Source organism: Venturia canescens, chromosome 2, assembly GCF_019457755.1.
Source record: "Venturia canescens isolate UGA chromosome 2, ASM1945775v1, whole genome shotgun sequence".
In the NCBI taxonomy this organism is placed as follows: domain Eukaryota; kingdom Metazoa; phylum Arthropoda; class Insecta; order Hymenoptera; family Ichneumonidae; genus Venturia; species Venturia canescens.
The window spans coordinates 26,612,025-26,624,108 of record NC_057422.1 but is presented as its reverse complement, the minus strand read 5'-3'; the positions used below and the strand labels follow the sequence as shown (position 1 = coordinate 26,624,108).

Genomic DNA, 12,084 nt, shown 5'->3' with positions numbered 1-12,084 from the left:
CGTCGGAAGTGCGTCAGTTCTAGGGACCCTAGGTTAAATCATCTAATTATAAAAATAATTTAATATCGATAAAAATATCAACTCTCGAACGATTTTCTTTCACTCTCAATCTCTCTCAAACGATTATTATCAAGCGATTAAAAAAAAAATGAAACCTCCAAGTCCATTTTTCTAGGAGTAAAAAAAATGAGGGCCAGCTTCACGCTGAAAAATAAAATGGTTTTTACGAAAAAAATAATTACTCTCAAACAATTTTTCTTTTCTCTCATACTCTCTCTAACGTCTCTCAAACAATTTGCATTAACGAAAGTTTAAAAAAATAATTAAATGGGGGGGCCAAGTTAACGGAGGTTCAGTAGTGTGAGTGGTGTGAGCAAGAGTGTGAAGATAGGTATATATGTATATATTCAAAGCGAATGGAGTTAAGATAGCAGCGCCACTTCGAGCACATAATACAGACATTCTTATATACACAGAAAGGATTAATTTCTTTTCGTTCGAAAATTGAATAAGAATATATTGAATGGGGATCACAGATCACAGATCACAGTAGTGAACAGTGTTAGTGTATCGTGGTATCGTCTGCCGGGCCAGCGGTATCAAGAGCATATAGCAAAGCACAAAGCACAAGGCTAGGATTGTGGGGAGGATTAAATTCGTGGATGATTGCTTAGTAATAATAAGCGAATGGTTTCATTGTGGAGTGCACTTTTTGTGTAGTCTTGAGATGAACAAGTAATCGTAGAGATTTATTCTACAAATAATATACCATAGAGGACATTGACGTTCGATTAGTAATTGCCGAAAGCGCTGTCAAACAATGAGACATTGCTGTCAAAGCGATCAAGTTCTGTGAGGTGTTGGCGGGTGGGTGACACCAAATATTTATATATATATTTATATATATATGTGTGTATATATGTATAATATATATGTATAATATATATATATATATAACACGCGAGCGTCTAGTCAAAGAAGTTCCCCCCGCCTTGCCTCTTTCCATCCATCGCGGTTATAGAATCCCGGTCGGTTGCCGCTAAACACGCCCGGCTGTCACAGACGCCATGTTACGAAGCCGCATATTGCCGATGGCAATCATCATAACTTCCCTTATTACCTCATGTATTATTGATGTTCGTGCCGATCTTGAAAATAGCGGTAAGTACAACAAAGTCATAAATACATTACAAATGAATAAATCTCCTATCAATTATTCTTACTCTGAATACATTTCGTGATATCCGTACACCGACTGTACTTTATTTTCATGCAATAGCTCTGTTTTTTACACGCCACTGCTCTTTTAATTCTTTCTTGAGAATATCACGCGCTTGTATTTTTTTTCACTTTTACAAATAGAAAGAGAATATACTCATTCATTAAAATTCTCTCATGAACATAAGTTCACTCGTATTTCTCATTGTTTTGGTAGTTTATTCTTCCATTGGGTATCTGACGATCTGAGAACTATTTCTTAAGAATTTTTTATAACGGATATCATGTTTTTCAATTTTTTGTGGGAAATGGACGTCAGATTTTTCTCTTCCAGATGACTACGATTTTTAATGATTTCAAATTTTTAATATACACCATGAGTTTTGTTATTATTTTTAACATATATACTTTTGCCATTTGCTGTTTTGTTCCTATACTGTGAGAACTAATCAAATCTAGAAATCCGTTAGAAATGAAATAAATCTCATTTTTTTCTTATCACATTCACAAAGTTTAATAACTGTGAATGAGTTCAAAAGCTTCCTTGAATAGATCCCAAATTTAAACTGCTTTAGTATGGTTTTTATATTTGAACAACTACAATTTTCTGTAGCAACTAAATTGAAGTGAACTTCATCGCTAATCTTCACAGGTATTTTCATGAATTTGTCTTCCTGACGATGTAAAAACAATACTGAGAACATCGTAAGGCAGGTAGCAGGAAGTAGAGTTTAATTGTGGAATTCCATTATTTTGTATTTTGTAGGATTAACAACGGTAGCAGTAACAGGCACCGATCTGACCACAACAATTCGAACTATAACAGCAACATTAGAAATAGACTCGTCTCAAAAAATAGATGGCATAGAGGCAGGCAGCACGCCTTTTCTAATATGTAAACTGAGTGAACCTGGTATGATAACTTGGAACTCTGATGGCAGAAATATCACCACTATAAGAGACTTGGATTATTCTACCCCTAAGGGACGAATAGATCTGAGGCAAGCCAAAAGAAATGATACTGGAAATTACACATGTACAGGCAAAACCAATGGTGGAGATTTCTTGCAAAAAACAGTATTTGTTAGGATCATAGGTAAAATATACATTTGTTAATGTATTCCACTGTTGTTGCACTTATAAAAAGTTACAGTGGTGATTCAATGCTAAGTATGAACAAAAACAACAGCTAGCTGCATTATTATATGACAAATTATGAAATTTTTTATTTCCAAATCCTACTTAAAATCTTTCCGCAATTAAATTACATTTTCCAATAAGAATAATTTTTGAGACACATTTTCTCAGTTAATTAGAGTACCCAAAGTAAGGCAAAAAATTAGAACCAGACCTAAGATAACTGTTGAGATAACTCATGCTGAATTCATTCCAACTTTGAGGGAACCAAAAACAAAAAAAAACTTGAGATTTTTGTTGAAAGAGAGAATTATAACAATATAATATGCGGTTTGCAAGAAAGTTTTTATTCGCCACTGCAAACATTAATATTGTTATTTACTTTCAGAACCTGGTAAAATACGACCAGCCAAGGATGTCAGAAGAAAAGTAGGTGAGTCAGTCAAATTAGTATGCCATATGGAGGGTGAACCTCTGACAAATTTCACATGGCTTAAGGGAAACAATAGCGAAAGCATTGAACATCTGCAAGAGCTAACAAAACTGGAGCGCATTAACGAAACTTTATCAGTTTTATCGCTTGTTTTCGAGAGTGTATCTCGCCGTGACAATGGCACATACACTTGTCAAGCAACGGATTACTATGGTGTTGTGAGTGCCATGCAAAGTCTATTTGTCATAGACAAGCCTCAGGTTAATATCGATTTCATGAAAGCTGTTGGTGCCCATATGATATATTTGAACTGGACGGTGAATGATGGTAACGAGCCCATTAAAGAATATCTCATACAACACATGCCAAATGGCACTGATCAGTGGCACTTTTATCGTGGTGAAATTGGTGGTGGAAACTTAAGTTATGTTCTTAAAGGCCTTGAGAAAGGTACAGCCTATCAGCTAAGAATAAGCGCTGTTAACGCTATAGGAAGATCACAAATACAAACGGATCCCCGATGGATCACCACACTCTCTGAAGGTAACACATTCTGTGATCATTTAAACATACGATGTTTAGAGTTGAATTTATTCAGTAGTTCAGGCTAGAATTTTAATAAAATTGTTTTGGAATCCAAATACATGATTACAAAAGAATTTCGCTTTTCAAAAAAGTCAATGGATTGACAAATCAATTTTGAAATTTCATTGTTCCAATACATATTGGCAATTTCATCTTCGCTCTTGTCTTGAGCCGGATAATTAATAAGTATTCTAAATTTGTGTGCGCATTGAATGCTTAAAACATTAAACAAACTTTCGTTCATCAAATTCAACAAAATTTGTTTTTCAGATCCTGTTTTCATTCCGACAGTTTCCGTAAACGGTTTCACCGATCGTTCAATTACCATCGGTTGGAATGTACCGCCACCAGATCTACGAGAACACGTGCATTACTATAAATTGATGGTGACTCATGGTGACCAAAAGAAAGAGGCTTTTTATCCAGCACAAACCTTCAATGTTTACGTATTTGTCGATCTTGATCCAGCGACCACTTATCAATTCAAAATTGCTGCTTGCAGCGAATACACAAAGCATTGTGGAAATTGGAGCAAAATAGTCAATGGAACGACCATGGATGGAGGTCAGTACCAATGTTATTTTCGTTCAATTTTTATGATTTTTCGAAAATAAATCCACTTTTTTGTAACATAAACTGTGGTGTTTGAAACATTTCAGTCTGTGGTGCACCGCAAAATCTTACGGTTACCTGTCGCTTCGACAATATTAGTAGCACAGCTTACGTTTACGTATCTTGGCAGCCACCGGCAAGACCTAACGGCGTTATAACACGTTATCAATTGGAACTCACCGGTGCCGCTCAATACCGCAACGACCTCGGTAGACCAGGCAATAATTGGTGGAAATTGCCTGATAAAACGGTCAAAGAACTTGAACATAGCTACGAATTCAAAAGCCTCTCACCCAATACAAATTATACGGTAAGGAAGTCTTTTCTGTATTTACCTCTCGAGACAAGCGGCGACAGATATGCAGACCGAATGAAGTTGTTACTAGCAGATATCAAATTCGATTGTGCGTAAAAAGTAATTTATGTTGGAGTGCGTTATTATTATTGCAAAGAGTTCTTCAATTAAAAATTCCTATCATATATTTTTTAAAGATGTGTATTTACTCAAATTGACTTTTGGAATCACGCTTTTGACGTTCATCATTCATTTATTTTTATGGTTGGATGAATAATCTACAGTTTTTTATTATTTTAATCAAAATTGACAATTCTAAATAAAGTCGTGAATTTAATTATAATTTTAATAGGTGCGGGCCTGGTGTGTAACGAGGCTACGAACGCCTGGTAAAGATACCATTGGAAATTGTACAATGCCAGTAACTGTGCCGGATAAAGAAAATATGAATCTTCGTTCATGGCGTAAGATCGAGAGCGAGGGTAGACAATTATTCAAGCTGTATTTACCAAGAATATCAGAGAGAAATGGTCCAATATGTTGTTATCGAATATTCATGGTAAAGTTAGGACCTCAAAAATCGACCGGAGATTTGCCAGCACCTGATGAGATAGAAATTCATACATATCATTATGTTCACGCTTCACCAAGTGGAGGAGCTTATCTTGCCGAAATGTTCGACAGCGATCATCTCTTGTCAGAAATATTTCTCGGCGACGGTGAATCATCTAACGCGAGTAACGTCTGTGATCGTTGCATCGGTCTTCGACCTAAAGCGACGCCAACTCTTCATCTCGTGCCTGAAGTTTCCGGCACGGCCACGACCAACACGACGATCTCAACGACAATAATACAAACTACCTTCGTTCCACATTTTGAAACTTCACAAACTACCACCATTACCTCCACCGTTGTTGAAACTACCCCTACGAGCCAGTCACGAAACTCTTCGGAATCAACAGTTCGTCATAAAAGAGACGACACGCCCGAAATTAGCCCACTTCTCATTGAAAATCCATCAGGATCTGGAATTTATCCACCTTACGATGGGTTTATTGACGAAAAAGCCAATTATACCGCTTTCATCGAAGTTATAGGTAATTACAAACCCTCGATTTGACATACAGAGAATTTATATAGTAGTGGCATTGAAATAAATCTTTCAAGTCCTTCAACTTGATACTGTTTAGAATTTCAGTATGTCGGTTCATCAGTTCCGTATATCGCGCCCCAACGATGACTGTAACAGATGTTCCGAGAATATTCGTCTGAATAAGAAAAAAAACATTTGTTGTTTTTAATAAAAGAGAATACGTATTTCTTATATTAATTTATTTTTGTAGTTTACGGTGATCGAGACGGTCAAGTAATGCCAGCATACAGCGGATATCTCCACCAGCTTTACGGTGGTCCGGATTATCGTAACATTGCAGCACAGAAAGAAAATACTCTCGAAGTAATACTGCAAATAGTAGTTGCTCTTATTCTCATAATTGCGATACTTTTGATCGCGTTGTGCGTTTTGCACAGATATACGAAACGAGCAGAGCAGCGAGGCGAAGAAATAATAACACTGAGAAATAGTTTCAGGTGAGTTGTTACGACTGAAGGTTTCTGAGGAAAGAAAGAGAAAGCCATTGGAATTTTTCATTGCTCACGTACTTTCTAATGGGTGCCTTTTTGTGGTTAGGCATCTCTGCAGAAGTTTGAGAGGTAGGCATCAGCTAGTAGCAGCGAGTCCACCGGATATGCCACCGATACCAAAAGCCGATCTCTTGCAGGCTTATCTCGAGCGTCACCGTGACTCAGATTATGGTTTTCAACACGAATTTGAGCTTTTGCCAGATCGCTTCGCCGATCGTACGACACGAGCTTCCGAGGGACGAGAAAACCTTTACAAAAATCGTTATCCTGACATCAAGTGCTACGATCAAACGAGAGTTCGCTTGTCCCAGATTGACGGTATTTCCGGTTCAGATTATATCAATGCGAACTTTGTTCTTGGTTATAAGGAAAGAAAGAAGTTCATATGTGCTCAAGGGCCTATGGAAAACACCGTTTGTGACTATTGGCGCATGATTTGGGAACAACATCTCGAACTCGTACTAATGCTCACAAATCTCGAAGAATACTCCAAAACTAAATGTGCTAAATACTGGCCTGACAAAGAAGAAACGAAAAATTTTGGTGATATCACGGTAGAACATATTAAACAACGACCATTCTCCGATTACGTTGTTCGAGAGTTGAAAATGTCTCGTACCGGCGAACGGGATTCCCGCATAATCGTCCAATACCATTTTCTCGTATGGAAAGATTTCATGGCACCCGAACATCCTCATGCAATTTTACGCTTTATCAAACGCGTCAACGAGGCTTATTCCCTCGAGAAGGGACCCATTCTTGTACATTGCAGTGCCGGTGTTGGAAGAACCGGCACTCTCGTTGCGCTTGACTCTCTCCTTCAACAACTTTCCGAAGAAGGACAAGTCTCCATTTTTAATACCGTCTGCGATTTACGACATCAACGGAATTATTTGGTACAGTCGTTGAAGCAGTACATTTTCATATATCGTTCTCTCATGGAAATGGCTCTTTACGGCGATACGGAAATACCCATTTCACTATTGAAATCCAGCATCGAAAAACTCAGGATCAGGGACAATGGCAAAGAAAAATGTCGCATGGAGGAAGAATATGATGTAAGTGTTTATGGAACTTTTCAACATGTACACTTCACACAGTCTTATCCAAAAAGTTATTTCCGCCACAATTTTCTCTACTCAAAAGAGTAGAGAAAATTCATTGAATAATTAATGAATTGAGTGATGGAATTCATTGAGTAAAAACTCAATGAATTCCATCACAATTTTATACTTGTACAGTGCATAGAAAATTTATTTCTATTTACACTGTATACATCCGTGAAATATTTAAAGAAAGTATAAATATTAAGAATAGTACATTACGATACGTGTGACTTCAGGTGATTCTATCGCTTCAGTCTGGTTATACCACTGCTAATAGTTGAGATTTACAGTAATCAATATTATTGACATATGGAAAAAATTATTTTCACCAGAGATGCGCCGAAAGTTCAATTTTCCGAAATCGGAAGGTTGAATTTTCGGTGTATGTGTGGTGAAAAATAGTAGTACTTCACGGGAGTGAAATTAGACCACCTCAAACCGCGTGCTTATCACCCTCGCCTTCGGCTCGGGTGACAATTCTGCCTGCGGTTTGAAGTAGTCTACTTTCCCGCCCTAGGTGTGTAATATACTATTCTAATAAGTAAAATTTTCCATATGTAATCCTTTAAATGAATTTTTGCACTGAATTATAAAAATGAAAAAAAAGTCAGTCCAACGATTTGCGTAGTATCCCCAGGTTTACGTTTGACAAAACCGGTTCTCTCCGTCTTTTTCTACTCGACCATTCGTAAGTGTTTAACCTCTTTTCTGTTGATCTGGCAAATTGAGATTAGGACTACACTCAGCTGCTGCCTTACTGTCATGTCTCTTTATCATAGCGAGTCGTAAGAAATCCAATGCCGGAAGTTCAAATTAAACTTAATATTCCGTAAAAAATAGGCCGATAAGGGCAACTTTTATTTTTTAATTACTACGGGCGGGTTGTTCCAACTTCTAGGTAAGCCTATCTGACAGTTAAAGGTCTACAAGTCAATGCTTTTACCCGCCAGATAAGCTACCTAGAAGTTGAAACGACCCGCCCTACAAGTGTTAAGTATACGAATTGCAATTTTTTTCCAGAATTTTATAGATTTCTAGACAAATATACCCTTTTTTTATAGCTACCGGAAGTTAGGTTTTTGTATGCCATTTTGAAATTCCTTCACGACAACCATCAATTTTAATAATTAATTTCTCTGAAATTAGGTCGATAACCGGCCCTGAAATTTTACACAGCCCTTTATTAAAGGTTTAAGTACAGCATAACAAATTTTTTAAAAAATCTTATGAACTAAGCCTGGCGATAAAATTACCTTAAGTTGGCTATTATTGCACGGCATGAAGTTAAAACGCCGTGCATATACAGAGTAACTTACTTCACAAGTATCGCATACTATTTTATAGCACATATGACACAAAGTATATTTTAAGGGTGAATGATACAAAAGTCGAAATAATTAGAAATTGATCAAATTTGGTGATAATGTTCTTCAACATCAAGTGCGAAAACACAAATTTTTTCAAAATTTTCTTCTGTTTAGTTATCGAGTAATTACGCATTAAAGCAGATTTCTTATGCCCGGAATGTATACCTATATATATGGAAACGCTATGCTTATACACGTGAACTTTAGTGATCAATTACTCGATAACTGTACAGAAGAAAAATCTTAAAAAATTTGTATTATCAAATTTGGCACTAAAGAATATGTTCACCAAATTTTATAAAATTCTGATCATTTTGAATTTTTTTATGTTTTTAGCATGGTTTAGCATGGCAACATTGTATCGCCTGTGCAATATATCCTTAAGTACTTTTCGGAAATGACTGTGACACATGTACATTACTAAGAGGCTTTCCTTACTTGTAATCCTAAAAATGAAGAACGTGGAAAAATATGAGACGAAAGTGGCATTAGAATTCGTTAAATAAAAAAACTATATCTACCATTAAATGATAAATGAATTATTTTAGGCTTGCAAAGTGGAAAGTTTTTTGTGAGAAGCAGAATAAATAGCCTTCAAGGTGTACTCATGTCTCAGTTTTTTAGGAACTTGTTTTAAATTCACAGAAAATCAGTTCTGTGTTGGAAGATCGCAAATCATTCTCGGTGGGTGGTGGTGATGAAAATAGGATCAAAAATCGCAACGAAATGATCATACCGTATGACAGAAATCGAGTTATATTGACACCCATACCAGGCCGAGAACATTCCACCTATATCAATGCTTCTTTTATCGAAGGATATGACAATTCCGAATCTTTCATTATAACGCAAGATCCACTGGACACTACGATAGCTGATTTTTGGAGAATGATTTCTGAACAGTGTATATCGACCATCGTAATGCTGTCGGACGTGAGTAATATTTTTCGCTCAGTTTCATCACGATAACCAATAAACTTGATTTTTAAATGGCCACATATTTTCATAGGTATCAAAAAATCGCTTAACCGAAACTATTGGTTTCTGATTTGAACTAATTTTAAATTTATTTCAAAGTATTTCATTTATTTCAAGCATCATAACAGTCACTAAGGCAAGCTTTAACATTTTTTTTAAGTCTTAATTTTTGAGGGAAATGGTGTACGGTAGAAGGCTAACGTATCTTGCGAGGGTACAAAATCCATTATTGTGTATCCGGCTTTCAGTCAAAATTGAAAAAAAATATCTCTCAATCTATGGGTCCCCTATAAATTTTTTTTTGAACGAACGAAACCATAGCCGGATAAGTAGAGGCGAGCGGCCCCCCACGCGCATTCATTCCGAATTTTGGCCAAAATTGCGTTTGATGGGTTGCAAACTGATCCCAAATTTTAACCATGTAGCTACACTAGGCACAGATATTAATTAAGATACAACTAGTATTTTTGAAGAATATTTTTTATCCCACGATCTATTGATCCGATCTTGATGAAAAAAAATATACACTACCAGTCAAAAGTTTCCCGACAAAAGTCCGGAAAAATTACCGCGCTCTTTTTTGTGCCACGTTACGACTTTCTTTTACATGTACCACGTCATGTTGAAACCGTCCGTTTTTTTGCTTTATATTTTTCGTTTTCAATTGGACCACGTTTTGAGATAAAATTCTTTGTCCTCAATTCTACAATGAATTCCCAACCAATGTCCCAATTTTGTACCGAGTGATTGGAAATGCCATGCAGCAATCTAGGAAAACAAACTGCAAAATAAAAACGAAAAACGTAAAAATTTTCGGACAAAAAACGAATCCGAAAAAAATTTAACGAACTGGAAATGAAAAAGAGAAACTGTTTTCTCTCTTAAAATCGTATAAAAAATCCCATCGTTTTCGATTTACGACAATCAACGCACTTGAAGTTCGACTGAAAAATTGATAAAAAAAAATTTGAAAAAAAAATCTGAAAAAATTTCAGCGACTAAAACAATCTCAGACGCAACTTTTTCATTGTTGAAACGTCCTTTGAAATCTAATAGTTCTCGCGGCACACGGCAATTTCTAAAATTTCTATTTTTTTGCTAAAATCGAGATTATGAGGCGAAAAAAAACCGTATTAAACTTTTTTCAAAAACAAAATTAAAGCTGAGGCTGACGCTTTTGAGGGCTCGCTTGCAGAATTGAGGATAAAGAATTTTATCTGAAAACGTGGTCCAGTTGGAAACAAAAAATATAAAGCAAAAAAAACGGACGGTTTCAACATGACGTGGTACATGTAAAAGAAAGTCGTAGAGACTTTCCAAAAAAACTAAATTGAAGCCTAATGTCTCCCCTTCAAAATGCGCCTTGTTGCATCCAGGTATATTTATTGCCCGGCGTCGTGGCACAAAAAAGAGTCCGGAACTTTTCTGAATTTTTGTCTGGAAACGTTTGACCGGTAGTGTAGTTGCAAATATATTCAAGGTTGAGAAAAAAAAAATTTTTTTGAAAACATTTTTTCTGTGTCGAAGAAGAAAAAAATTTCGGAAAAAATTTTTTGTTCAGATTTTTATGAGAATTCAATGCTATTCATTCAAAAAAATATGGATTGACGTAAAAAGAACCGTTTTCAAGTTGAAAGAACGAATAAAAATTGAAAAATTGCTCGTTATGGTGACTTTCGGTAGAAACGAGAGATTTGAACATTTGGGGCACTAAGAAAAAAAAATCGTAGTGTCTTGAAGTTTTCAGTGTTTTTTCAGGAAACTTTGAGGTTGAAAAATTACCGACGATATCCTTTGTTTACCCATTATATCCAACGTTATACAAAATTATCCAAATATCCTTTAATTTTCCATTTTTTACTTTTTTTTCGGTCAACATTATCACTTCGGAATATTTTATTTCATGGATAATGTTTAACATCGTTTTATAGAGAATCATTTGCAGTTTACAGAACCCTCCTTTCATTTTCTGTACGACCATTATTCCTTGAATAATAATTAATCACCAAAGTCAAAAATGACTTTTTTGTTTTGATCAACGATAACTCTGCGAGAAATGATCGTATAGAGTTCGTAAGTAGGTCAAATTAAAGGGAATTACATTTTTTAAAAGATCATTGCGATTGAATTACTTGGAAAAATTTTTTGAATCCCGTGCACCGTTTTGAAAGACGAAGAAAATTTGATAAATTTTTTTCCGATGGTTTTCTTGGAATTACTCATGATCTACTCGAGGTAAAAAGATTCGAGCACAGCTCCGGAAACTTGATACTTAAAGCTACAATTTTGCTTATTTTTAATTTTTTGTGCGATCATTTTCCTCCGAATTGCAACCAGTTGAGAATCACCTATAAATTTGAATTTTTTTTAATATCCTTTAATTGTTGTGCCTAGTGTATAACAAAACGGGGCAGTATTACGATATCTGTGGCTCCGAGTTTTGGCCATGCAGTCTTTATATTTGGCCAAAAATAAGGTTTTTTTTCAGGAATAAAAAAAAATCGAAATTCGGCTTTTAAGGGGGTGAAACCGGGGTTTGAATTTTGAAGCATTGTGCGTTCGTAGTCCCTAATTCTGACCATGCAGAGTCTATATTTTAACGAAAATGATCTTTTTTCTAGTGTAATGAAAATCGAAATTCAGCTTTAAGGGGTGAAATGTGAGGGTTAAAAGTTTATTCCAATATTTTTGGCCCCTACTTCTAACGAT

The 12,084-nt window shown here is 35.8% G+C and overlaps 1 protein-coding gene and 1 long non-coding RNA gene across 4 annotated transcripts in view; one reads left to right on the top strand and one right to left on the bottom strand.

Annotated features, from left to right (window-relative positions):
* The first annotated feature begins 430 nt into the window (after positions 1 to 430).
* The window catches only part of Ptp69D (Protein tyrosine phosphatase 69D), a 136,438-nt gene continuing 124,784 nt past the window's right edge, over positions 431 to 12,084 (top strand). For 2 of the 3 annotated variants that reach the window (XR_006259829.1, XM_043410831.1), the window contains exons 1-9: positions 431 to 1,161; positions 1,985 to 2,314; positions 2,744 to 3,331; positions 3,644 to 3,937; positions 4,033 to 4,295; positions 4,633 to 5,377; positions 5,624 to 5,870; positions 5,971 to 6,982; positions 9,043 to 9,330. Coding sequence is in view for 2 of the 3 variants with exons in the window: in XM_043410831.1 (XP_043266766.1) it covers positions 1,068 to 1,161; positions 1,985 to 2,314; positions 2,744 to 3,331; positions 3,644 to 3,937; positions 4,033 to 4,295; positions 4,633 to 5,377; positions 5,624 to 5,870; positions 5,971 to 6,982; positions 9,043 to 9,330 (3,861 nt within the window). In the remaining variant the exon portion in view is untranslated. The remainder of the gene's footprint in view (positions 1,162 to 1,984; positions 2,315 to 2,743; positions 3,332 to 3,643; positions 3,938 to 4,032; positions 4,296 to 4,632; positions 5,378 to 5,623; positions 5,871 to 5,970; positions 6,983 to 9,042; positions 9,331 to 12,084) is intronic. The other variant, XM_043410832.1, reaches the window with a different exon arrangement.
* LOC122405826 (uncharacterized) lies at positions 3,390 to 3,947 on the bottom strand. The gene is made up of 2 exons (XR_006259830.1): positions 3,807 to 3,947; positions 3,390 to 3,726 (listed from the first exon to the last, which is right to left on the bottom strand). It is a non-coding gene; the product is annotated as an uncharacterized lncRNA (long non-coding RNA).